This window comes from Penicillium nucicola (genome assembly GCF_028828085.1).
Source record: "Penicillium nucicola strain IBT 29836 chromosome Unknown utg000014l, whole genome shotgun sequence".
In the NCBI taxonomy this organism is placed as follows: Eukaryota; Fungi; Ascomycota; class Eurotiomycetes; order Eurotiales; family Aspergillaceae; genus Penicillium; species Penicillium nucicola.
In genome coordinates this window covers 348,916-360,659 of record NW_026643138.1, presented here as the reverse complement: position 1 = coordinate 360,659, position 11,744 = coordinate 348,916, and the positions used below count along the sequence as shown (strand labels likewise).

Genomic DNA, 11,744 nt, shown 5'->3' with positions numbered 1-11,744 from the left:
GTCTTGCATTCTATTCGCCCTTGTTTTTGGGGGAAGGGTAAGGAGGCCCTTAAGATGCAAATCTGTTAGTTTAGCATTGATAACTGAATAAATCAACTTGTGCCCCAATTGGCTCACGCATACTTTGCAGACAAATTTAGAAATTATCATATTGAATAGTGATTTTCGAGTGTGTACCAAAGCTCCCGATAGTCTCGATGACAGTGAGATTTCTTTTTTGCTAATAAACCTTCTCTCCCGTGTTCTAGTCGTAAATTGGCAACCCGTCTCCAGGATCTCGTATCGAATGATTCCCGATATGACTGCAAGGAAACAAGCTTAATATCACATATCCCTCAGCTGGTAGAGTACGCTGTCTAGGTTCCTTCCAGTCGCGCTTGCATTCTCCGCAAAATGTGCTAGGCGTTATGGATCAGTATGCGTAAGTGAAGGATTTGTGGCTGGTGTGTACCATCAGGCGTTCCATCTAGAGCTATCTCGTGCATCTTTCCACCCAGAAACAAAGTTGCAGGGCTTGAATCTGATTCTGTTTGCCGGGGAATTTGGCTTGGGACATAGAGCCGGGGATAACTCGACGATCCTAGCAACGAAAACAAGATGTTAGGCTTGGCGGTAAAGAACTCTCGCAAACTAATAACTTACCAAACCCAAAGTATTGCAAGTCATGGAAAAATGTAAGTTTACACCTTTCCTCGCCACTAGCTGCAGAGGCTGATATATAGGGACTGGCAGCACGGAGTGCACTACCAACCACTTGCTCAATCAGAACATAAGTTTCTCCCGGGTTGCCAATAATGATAGGCACCTTGCTGGTAACCAGATTACCTCTCGCATCATGGGTAACGAAGTCTGTCGTGACCCGGTGAAAATATCGCGCGCTAAATGCGCTTCTAGTGCAGTGCAGAAAAGAGAGGGGCCGAAAGGCACTGCGAAACATGGGATCGGGCTAGTCAAAAACTCAAATCAGTGAATTCAGAAGGAATACCTTCGCGTTGAAGAAGTATTATAGGTTGTGTAGGATGTACCGTACACAAGCAAAGAAGAGGTCAATGATAGATAAGAGTGGGACTAGTAATCTTAAATACCCATCTTCGAAGGCACTTTGGTTCGGGGCGGAAAAATATATCAGCGGATCAGTTGCGCTCGGGAATCCCAGCCAAGCCAATAGGAGAATTGATATGTAACCAAGAGGCATCAGTCGACCGCCCAAAAAGGGGGTGAACTTATTTTCCATTGCGTGCCGTTTCTCTCGACTATTACAGGAATGGATGGATCGATCGATGGACTTCTTTCATGGAGGCAGACAACGTACGGTCATAGCATAGATAGATGTCCGCTACCGCAACAGAGGTGAGAGCTAGCGTTTCAGCCTACTGCACGAGCAGTGCGTATCAGGATAACAGAACAATACCATCAAAACAGGTGCTCCAACACAGAATATCCTGTGATGATTGTTTCCAGCTTTGAGCACAATGACCAACCCCTTGGTTGATAGGCTAGATGTTAGTAGTAGTGCTGTAGTAACTATAATATATGGAAGCATACAGCAAACGCAACGGAATCCGTGATAAGTAAGCCCCGGTTTTCTAACTGAACTTGTAATAATTGGTATGATTTGAAAATTCAACCATGAGCATAGTGAATAAGGCCATTTATGACCCAAATAAGCAATTCACGCTCCCAGCCTCCTCCTAGGATGTTATAATATCAATAATCGCAATCTAACACGTGAAAACGCGTCTTTTGGACAGTTAAAGCCGTGTTGCGATGGACGTAAAGTGATATTTCCCAAAAAAAGGGGGGGGGGGGTTTTCGACTTCGGACCCAATTAACAGCACGCCACACCCGCCAATAGTAACCAAAGTGATTACACGTGGTTACTTATACTGCAATTCATAAGTTAGTTAATCACACGGCAAACACGTGATCATGCAAGTAGTAGAATAGTCGACAGTCGACAAGTAGGACAGTTCTACTGTTCTACATTCTACTCATCTACCAGGAAGAGTTCGGGATATATATATAGACCTAATGTAACTAGCTAAGTTTTCCGTGTTCAATCGTCCATTGTTACTTGTGTCTACCATTTGGAAACCTTTGTGACTCGTACAACTTAGTTATCACTTGACAACACTACGATCCAGCCAATACTCCGGTATAGACTTGATCGGCGCTCTACTTGGCATCGCTCCTCGATACCCTCAAAAGGACTTAGCCCGTATAAGGCCTGCAAGGCAACGGTACAGTTGAGAGACAGATCGTTGACGTTGGAAGTCAGCAACTAGGCAAGTATAATCCAGACAGTCTCCTAACATAATGACGACCCGGAGGCAAGTGCGTAACACTAGGTACGACTACGAGGAAACAGATTCGATCACGCCCGGTCGTTTCGTGAAGCCGAGAATATCATGGGGACCATTTTAAGCAGATATGGGTACTGTGTAGCTCGTAACAAGAGGCCAGTAGAGATATGAGATGGCTGGTTGGTCCTCAAAATGGCTAGGTGGCCCCGAGAAGTGAGCAGCCTGTCTTGTGTCTATCTTTGAACTATGCAGCGCTTCTTGTAGGCCTCGGTATAAAACCTTTCTTCCGAGAGCCTAATCCTTCTCAGAGAATCGTCTTGAGAGGAAATTAGTCCTGTGAGGCCCAAGTGGAGAGCAGATGCCAAACAAGAGAGACGACGTCATAGGAAACCCCTCTTCGTTCTGTATATGTCCTATGCCAAACTCGGCTTTACACCTAAAGAGACCACGGGGGGAGGGGGGCCATTCAACAAAAAAGGGACGACGGGGAGTCCGTGAATGCTGCGAACTCCAAAGGAGTTGTGATGTTGGGACACACGTGTTACTGTACACGTGACTAGATCTCTCGTAGCCAATCTCCCCACATCCGCGCATCTCCGCTTCCATACAACCTACTCCGATATCAGGCAATGTCCCTTTGCCCCATTTTGGCCCTATTTGCCCCCCTATGGACCCTATGGACCCCCATACAGTAGACCCTGAAATAATGCAATGCCGTTCGGGTTGCTCCGCGATATCCGCCGCCCCAAAACGATCGCCTCACCGCTCCCAATGTCACGACATGACTGGTAACGGCTCGCTGACTCGACCTAGACGTACAGTGGCGCCGCAAAAGTCTGAGACCGCCCGAGGTATCAGGTCAATTATTCTGCGGGCAAATAGTGGCCGCACCACTCATGTTTTAGTTAGTTGGCGGTATGTCCTCAATAGGGAGGCGGTAAAGACAGGTACCCCGGGTGATCTCAGACTTTTGCGGCGCCTCTGTACTTACATACGTCGGAAGCTGTATGGACTAGTATACAGAATCTCCAATGGAAATCGACATTGTCTAAGGAAAGAAGCCTATCTAGATGCCGCTGGAATACCACAGTGTGCGACCGCTTATACCGTACCGCATCGGGCTTCCGAGGTTGCCCGTGTTACCATACAAAATACTACGTGTATCCCTGTAATCTTCGTCCTCGCTCAAATGCTGGTGGGGAAGCCTCCGTATTGACGGCCCCATTCCTCTCGACAGTACTGAGTCCAGTCTCCCTCGAATCCTGGAATATTCTCTTTCAAAATCTTGCTTTGAGTGTGGTGAATCATTTTCATCAACTGTTGAGAAGAGAGTCATGCCTCAATAATATCATTCCACACATCCTTAAATTTGCCATTAAATCACTCAACACAGCGGTATCCACTCTGGCTATGATTCGGAATCTCGCTGAAGGTGATGAGGTTGTGACCGACAGTCACGCTCGGTCGTACCCGTGGTTGGCTTTTTTGCCAGGAAGCAGAACCCTTGGTCCCACTGGACGCACATATGGGCGGCTATTGGTTGGAAAGCGAACTACTGTTAGTTCTCAGGAGTAGGCAGTTCTCTAGCCTGGCACTTGATTATCATGGTCGGCCTTCACGCCTCTGGTTACAGTATTAATTGGGGAGCATAGTGTCGGTTACAGTGGAGAGGATTCTTACTACTGTAGCGTCAGTTGTTTCATCCAACAGTCACTGCTTCCTGATTCCCAAGGCATGAATTGCTGAATCAGCTCCAAACCGCCCTTGATCTTGTTATCAAAATTATGTAGAAACACACCTCAAGTACTGGGCAACGACCTCATTGCTTGATTCTAGTACTAGGGCATACTGCATCTCTCGGAGCCGATACTAGATCTGACGCTTCTAGCCAAGTCCGACACTCATTTCGCACGGGAGGAACGCAATTTGTCGGAAGAATATATCAGCCGGATCCGTGTGGCTGCGATGACCTAAGCATTCTGAATAACGTAATTCACAACCGAGCGGCCACCACAACCGAGTGGCCACCTCCAAAACACATAGTGAATGCAATATTTTAGAACCTCATATTTCAACAACCACATTATTGTATGACTTTACTAACTCTGGATAGATATCGATAAGGATCCTTGGTCCTATATATCAATTTTAAGATTCTCGAAAGGTTACGTTATCGTGGTTTTGAAAATTAGACTGCATAGAGCCAGAAATTTATATATTATCGCATTTACAAACCTGTAACAATACTCAATCTCCCTAATAAAGCTAGTTACACCTAAAAAGTAGTAGGCTATCAGAAAAAAAACTCTATATAGATTTGTTGTTGTTGAGATACCAAGTTGTAATATATCGGATTTACTATGTGTTTCGGAGGTGGCCACTCGGTTGTGGTGGCCGCTCGGTTGTGAACTACGTTAAACTGATTTATACCGGCGGTCATCCTCTTGCACCTGTGCCGAACCCCTTTCTCTTCGCTCCTTCTTGCTGCGCCCGCGATACCGTCTTTTAGTTATCACGTCTGATATGCTACATATCTTTCACTATGTCTGACGCTCACACGCAAGCTCACACGCTGGATGAAAGGCTTGTCGCAACGATCTCTAGTATATTTACCTCCGCTGGAGTTCCGAACACCCTTTGGGGCAATTATTTACTGACTGTATATGGCGTACCCACTATTGTTGACGTCCGTTTTTTTTCTTCCTTCTAAATGAAATGTTTTTGACCTAATCATAGGGTGTGGCTTTTGTTATACCCGACGAATCGACGAAGATTGCCCTGACCTCGATTCGGAAAGCTGGTTTTGCCGGTTGTCTGCCTGGCCTAGGCTGCCCTGTTTTAGATGGATACCGGGGAAACCTCCCCATTGAGCATTGGCACATTGACGACGAACTTGTGATCTCAGTATACCGGAAGTCCGACGTGCTGTGGGAAATATCTTTTTCCGAAGGGAGCCTAGACATTTTGAATGCCTCAGACGAACGCCTTCCATCAGCGGTACCCGGCCGGGGCCGAGGACGCTTCCCGCCTGAATTTGGCTCTGTACAGATTCCTCACCCTGTTCGATACTGCGAGGCTGTAATCATGTTGCTATGTCGAGATAATGGCACCAGATCTGCAAATTACTGGATGGCGATTCTGACCTATATTCTGGAATACGTGGACGAGACAGTTTTATTTGATGAGAACAGCCTGGGCGAAGCCTATAAATCATTCTATCGTGCACTCAAAGAAGGAGATTTCTCAAGGATGTATCTCCTCCTAGATGATCTCCGCAGTGAATTGACTGCAAAGCGCCCTCAGCTGCACAGAATCGAGAATTACTAGTTTTTCCTTGAAGGTCATGCTTTTTTCATAGTTTTCTCTCTCGGTGGCTCATATTTCAACAATTTTGGTTGTGTCGAACCCCTCTGTCTGAGAAAAATAGTATCCTCTTTGGTTTGAAATCACTCTTTTTCCGGTCTCTGCGTCTCGGACGTCACAATTGAAATGAGTATGACCAAAAGCCCATATTCTCACAACCTCCTGTTTCCAGCAGAATTCGCCTGACAGATCAGACATAAAACCAGAGGAGATTTTGCTATGCCTATGCTTCGGATCGACGACGTCTTCGCCGATTAGGGGACAATAATGGGTGAGCACAACGATTTTGCGACTAGGTTCCAAACGCGAAATGGACTTTATTTCACAATTGAGCCATTCAAGGTCACTTTGGTGTGCTTCTTGATGTGCTTCAACCGACCAATCACTAATATGATAGAAGTCGTTCAAGCCATAACTGACGTCATTGATCTGTGTTTGGGCTATTTGGGAAAATAAGGTGCAGCCGAGGATGCTCAGTGTCGGTGAAAGATCATAGCGTGTCTGATCGAGGAAAACAAATTGGCCCGACGTTTCGCCTCGTGTGAAAGACTCTTTGAGTTGGGACTCAAATATTTTCACCCGTAACTTTGTTTGAGTCCAATTGCTGTGATATGGTTCGTGATTGCCAAGAACAAGGAATACGATGCGGAAGGCTTCTATTTGAGTGCGAATAAACTGAAAGAAGCCCTCGTCCTTAACATAACCAATGTCGCCGATTAATGCCAGATATGGCGCTCGGGGTTTGACTTCAAAAATATCGTATGCAGCTGGGGATTCCAGGTGTAGGTCAGAAATCATTTGGAATTGCGTCTCAGCCATGAGCGGTTACATGCCACACAATTGTTTCGAAATTTGTGAAGTCACCTAAAGATGAGGGGTATCCAGCGCTAAATATATCTTGATTGGCGCCATTGTCATGTGACATTAAATGAGACGGATTTATAAAACCAGGCAAGCAACAGCATTCAGAAAGATAGCCAAGAGCATCCTCCTTAGGCACAAATCATTTCCAGAAAACAAGTTTTTCTAATATTTGGATTTGCAATACCTACAATGTCTAGCGGGCTGTCTTTTGCTGAGTTGGAGGCAGCTGCCGGGGTTGTTATTGAAATCCTCAAAACCATACCGGAATTCTCAAACTCCCGAATCGTTATCATCGGGGGCTTAGGTCTCTGGAGATACATTCGTAACTACCGCACAACTGAGGTTCGTTCTCAAGAGCCAATCATGGACTTTGAGTAGCCGCTGATGGCCTTACTAACAGGACGTCGACTTCCTCATAACTGTCCAGGGCGCTCCCAAAGCAGTCAAAGACAAACTGCTTGCTTTGCCATCATCTCCATTCCAACAAAAAGCTCAGCTTTTTTTACTACAAAGGCTCTAATGGCAAATTAATTCAGATAGATATTACTCCTGATTGGCAGGTGAGACCGTTGGTAGCATTATTTGTTCAACAGTATCGTTTTAATGGTAACCTACAGTCACCCTATGTCCCCTCTGCCGCGATACCTATATCTACTGTTCGACCGAATGCACTGCCATATATCTCGGAGCTTGATCTACTCATCTTCAAGATCAACAGCTGCGGATTACGACCCACGCCGGGGAAAAAGTTGCGTGATGCAACGGACGCCTCGGAACTTCTAGAAGATCTTAGTACCAAGGGGCCTATTGTGCTTTCGGTGTCTCAGAAGAATGTTATACTTCAATGTTTGGATGACGTGGCTCGAATGTCTGGGAGAGATAAAGCCTGGTGGATTGCGAAGCTGGCTCTGAATTAGCACCACCTCTTTAGTTTTTCAGGTCAGAGATGTGGAAGCTTAGCCGAGTGTTCATCACTGATATTCATCGCTTTATGTTCGTCTTGGTGTGTTTGGAACCACAATGAATCAACAAGCCAAGTGTACATCCGCCGAAGAATAAGTCAGAGTAATACTAAAGTCATGGCGATTTGCTTTCGTGGGAGTTTCGTTTCTCTAATACTTGTCCATCCTTAAAGCGATTGCTCTTGCAGGTCTTGCAAATGCATTGCACTCCCCAGGGCATCATCATCACTAATTGACGAAGGTAAGTGAACATCGTATGACCCAGCACCGTCATGTCTCAGTGCCATTTATTTGAGAGCACGTACTGTTCAAATGAGCTTGGTTGTGAGGTCAGTAATGACAAACACTTCATCGTGGAAAGCTAACGAGATCGTTTGAGCAATCGGGTAATATGCTAGTTGGTAATCGCTGTGCATGAGAAATTCGTTTAAAATGATGTGCATCAGCATTTCATTCTTAGCACATGAATCTGTGGGCTAGGAGTCTGTTGAGTATCGCGATGGTCAAAGCTTATGGCGGAACTAGCGATGGACATTTCAGTAGATGGGATTTCCGATTTTGATAGTAACCCTAAGAAGAACACTACAACTACCTATCTTGACATATTCCAAAGTTCGAATTTGATTCGATTCGATCCGTTGAAGTTCGCAAACTTCTAACCGTTCGAGAATTCGTGCGGAGCGATACGTTCATATTGACGTGACGCCAGTGCTAGATGCGCTTGCACTGTTGCACGCGTGTTTTCCTTTGTTATATTAATATCTACATTCGACACGATCATCGAGAAGCTCGGATCGCGAAGTTCTTTAGATAACTGGCGGGCTGGATACCACTTTCTGTTGGCTAGTAGGAATAAATTCGGCCGTGAGGATTTTCTGAAACAACTGGTCGATGTTGCTTTGGGCTGGAGTTCTGACTGAAACATCTGACGTGAGCTCCTAACACCAGACGGTCGGCGAATGGCCCCTGGGTGCTTACAGCGACTTCGGTGGCCATACCATTTGGTATATAGGCCATTATCATGACCTTGCTTCCGCAACATATGGTATTGTTTCCCTCGAAGAGATTCAACCCTTCGGTATGGACCGAAGCGTTGGACCCCCTAATCCTTGTTTTCCACTGATATCTCTTGATTGTCCCATATTAATGGTATGCTAGAATGCTTGTCAGCCGATCCGGACAAGTTGTTGATCCGTGTCCCACCCCTTTCTGAGCCCCGCTCAGTTTTCCCACATGGTCTTGAAGTCGGGTCCTCAGACAGCGAAACTCAATATATTCTTTGGGACGCCTATATTCAAGTGATGCAGCAGCTGAAGCACGTCTGTGCACGTTGCCAGAAAAGATTGAGAACGACTCATGCCAAGCAGCAGCAAATATTAGACTCACTGAATCACCATCTCTGCCATTTTTGCTCCTCGCCGTTGGATTATCCAACTAAAGAAGAGCTTGATGAACATCTTGAGGATGATCATAACATATGCACGACTTGTGATCGTCACTTCAGCGCATCTCGCCAGCTATTCCAGCATGACATAGATAGGCACAATATGTGTGCGTCATGTCGGTATTTCGAGAATAACTCTCACGTGAAAAGCGTTATTTTATCATTTAACAACCGCTCATACTTGCATTAATTACCCTGCCTCTCCCCACTCCCCGCTATATTAGATGTATTCAGGCCTTCTCTCCCATTTATCTTTCATATACTTCCTGTGACATCTCCAGCGATCACTTGAAAGCCAGCGAAGAAGCTACAGTAGACTAAAAAAATTGCAAAGAAGAAAACGAAACAGCGCAAGTCTAATGAGCTTCCCGGGCGATCCTTCACCCCAGAGATCTCTCCCAAAATTGACTATCATCGGCCTTCGTCATCGTGACTTCTTTGAATAAGTAACAACTAGCATTTTCTGACTTACATACTGGCCGTATGAATCTCTTTTTGTTGCCATCATTATAGGAAGCAAGCGATATGGCATTCCGGCTCATTTCCCTCAGAACCACCCAAATTTTGCCCCATCACGACTTGGATTATCGACTTTTATCTTATCTCATGTTGACGAAGATGTTGGGCATACTGTGGGACACTTCCTATACAAAGGCGACTACAAGACGGTCAGCTCGCCTCTGGGCGGAGGCACGTCAGATCTCGCCAGAGAGTATAAGAGGAGCGTTTTAGTCTACAATGCGTCAAGTCCTTGGGGTCTTACTGATCTTCAAGTCCTTGCTCAGCAAAAGATGCAGTACTTTCATGACGGGCTTCCTATTATTGAGATACTGCGGGCCATGAGGGACATTTTTTCAAGCCTCCCTGCTGGTGAAACTTGGCTTCCAGGTTACATCCAAGAAAACCTGCAGCGACAACTAGGGCTTAATGACTCAGGGTGTGGTTTACGTGAATTTTACAATATTATCGGCCAAGACCATCAGTTTGATAATGCGGTGATGAAATTCATTATCGAGATACTTATCTATTCGTATATCTTCTATGGAAGGTTAGCGCGGTAGGTCACTTCCAACAAATCAACTATACGCTGATAAGGCTGAACCAATGTTTCGTACATTTTTAATGAAGACACCGAACGGCATAGAATATGGCTACACAGTTATCGGCAAAGGCACCACTTCGGGGTTGTGGAAAGAAGTTTCCCGCGAAGCGCAGGTTTATCGAGTGCTGCGCAAGGCCCAAGGATCTACTGTACCTACATTCTTGGGTACTATTGAACTGGTAAAAATCTATTATCTTCATGGCGCTGGAGAAATCCGCCACATGATCGTAATGGGCTGGGGAGGCTAATGCACAGCGACGATAAAGCTGAAGCAATGCTTCGCCGCGAGACTCACAGATCAAACAAGGAAATTAGAGCCCTAGGTATAATCCAAGAAGACCTGCGGCGAGACAATATCCTCTAGAGTGAAGAACTTGGCCGTGCTTAGATCATCGACTTTCATCGCTCTACTTGTCGACCGATTTTACAGCGGTTGGGGGCAACCAAACAAGAACAACAATGTCAAACAGCGGCAGGAGATGTAAAAGGTCTTCGTATTTTGTAACTTTGTGTTTCATCACAAGAAGGTAAGCTTTTATTTGTGAATTTAGTGGTCTTACATACAGTTTCTTTCGAAATCAGTTATACCTCCCAACTCACATGACTTGATTGTAAGCAATCTAAAACCTAGGAAACAAATCAGGACAGCGCATCATTCACCCGATCCTCCAGGTGGCCACAGAGATCTGAGCAAAGGGAATCAAGCTTCGTCTTCGATAGATACCCGGACACTGCGATAATCTATGGAACGACGCAGCAGATCAGCTAGCCAAGGACGCGGCAAGCCCGGGCAAAACACGCCCCTTCCGCCCTTTGCTAACAAGGACGAAGGCTTATTCGCGACAACATCCGCGCTCAGTGGGAGCGGGAATGGAATGCATCTACCGAAGGCGGTCACTTGCGGAAAATCGATAGCACGCTGCCAGCAGCCTACACCAGGAAGCCGTATGGAAATTTGCCCAGCGACCGGGCGAACTTGCTGGCACAGCTACGCACGAGCCATAATTGGCTATCCACCTATGCGAAGACCTTTAGCTTCCGCGACAATGGTCAGTGTGTGTGCGGCGCGCAAGAAACAATCACCCATGTGCTGGAGGACTGCCCAAATTTGAGGGAAATACGAAGGGAGCCAAGACGTGAAGTTGGGGACGTGTTCAAAGACGTGTCCAGTCTGCTAGGAGGCTCAAACGAAGGTAAGAGAGGCAAGCTAGACATCGCGTCACGGGCTAGGACGGTCAAAGCCGTACTGGACTTCGCGGAAGCGTCACAAAGATTCCAAAGTCGCGCGCCAGCTTAATAATTTGAACGGCACCTGGACCACGATAGGCCTTGATGAGGGCTCCACGTTCGTTTTTAGGAAGTGGGACACTGCACATGCACATACAAGGATATATACAATGGCTCTGTATATCGCCAAAAGCGAGAGGCCAGAGTAAATGTTATCATCCATCCATACTGTAACAGATTTACATACTAAATTTACTGTGTGGAAGTTGGAAAATCAAAGAAAATGTAATGCTCTGGGACAACACCATGAGCGAAACAGTTATCGGGCGATACTGTATGATTAAATCAATATGCAAAGTGAGTAATAAAACTTCACTACTTGGCTTAAGAAATAAAAGTCTGCTGCTATACAAAATAAGAGGCAAAATCTGAGAGAAGGAGAAAAGTAAAAAGAACAATCCAAATTGCATCGTCATATT

At 45.8% G+C, this 11,744-nt stretch overlaps 3 protein-coding genes across 3 annotated transcripts; 2 read left to right on the top strand and 1 right to left on the bottom strand.

Moving 5' to 3' along the window:
- Positions 1 to 324: 324 nt before the first annotated feature.
- On the bottom strand, positions 325 to 937 carry N7511_011489 (uncharacterized protein; the record flags this gene model as incomplete). The annotated part of the gene is made up of 3 exons (XM_057133866.1): positions 325 to 398; positions 452 to 580; positions 643 to 937. The coding sequence occupies 3 exons, from the start codon at positions 935 to 937 to the stop codon at positions 325 to 327; spliced, it is 498 nt and encodes a 165-aa protein (XP_056978536.1).
- Positions 938 to 4,845: 3,908 nt separating this feature from the next.
- Positions 4,846 to 5,630, top strand: N7511_011488 (uncharacterized protein; the record flags this gene model as incomplete). The annotated part of the gene is made up of 2 exons (XM_057133865.1): positions 4,846 to 4,989; positions 5,040 to 5,630. 2 exons carry the CDS (start codon positions 4,846 to 4,848, stop codon positions 5,628 to 5,630), a joined length of 735 nt encoding a protein of 244 aa, XP_056978535.1.
- Positions 5,631 to 6,719: 1,089 nt separating this feature from the next.
- N7511_011487 (uncharacterized protein) lies at positions 6,720 to 7,447 on the top strand (the record flags this gene model as incomplete). The annotated part of the gene is made up of 2 exons (XM_057133864.1): positions 6,720 to 6,872; positions 6,974 to 7,447. The coding sequence occupies 2 exons, from the start codon at positions 6,720 to 6,722 to the stop codon at positions 7,445 to 7,447; spliced, it is 627 nt and encodes a 208-aa protein (XP_056978534.1).
- Positions 7,448 to 11,744: the final 4,297 nt, after the last annotated feature.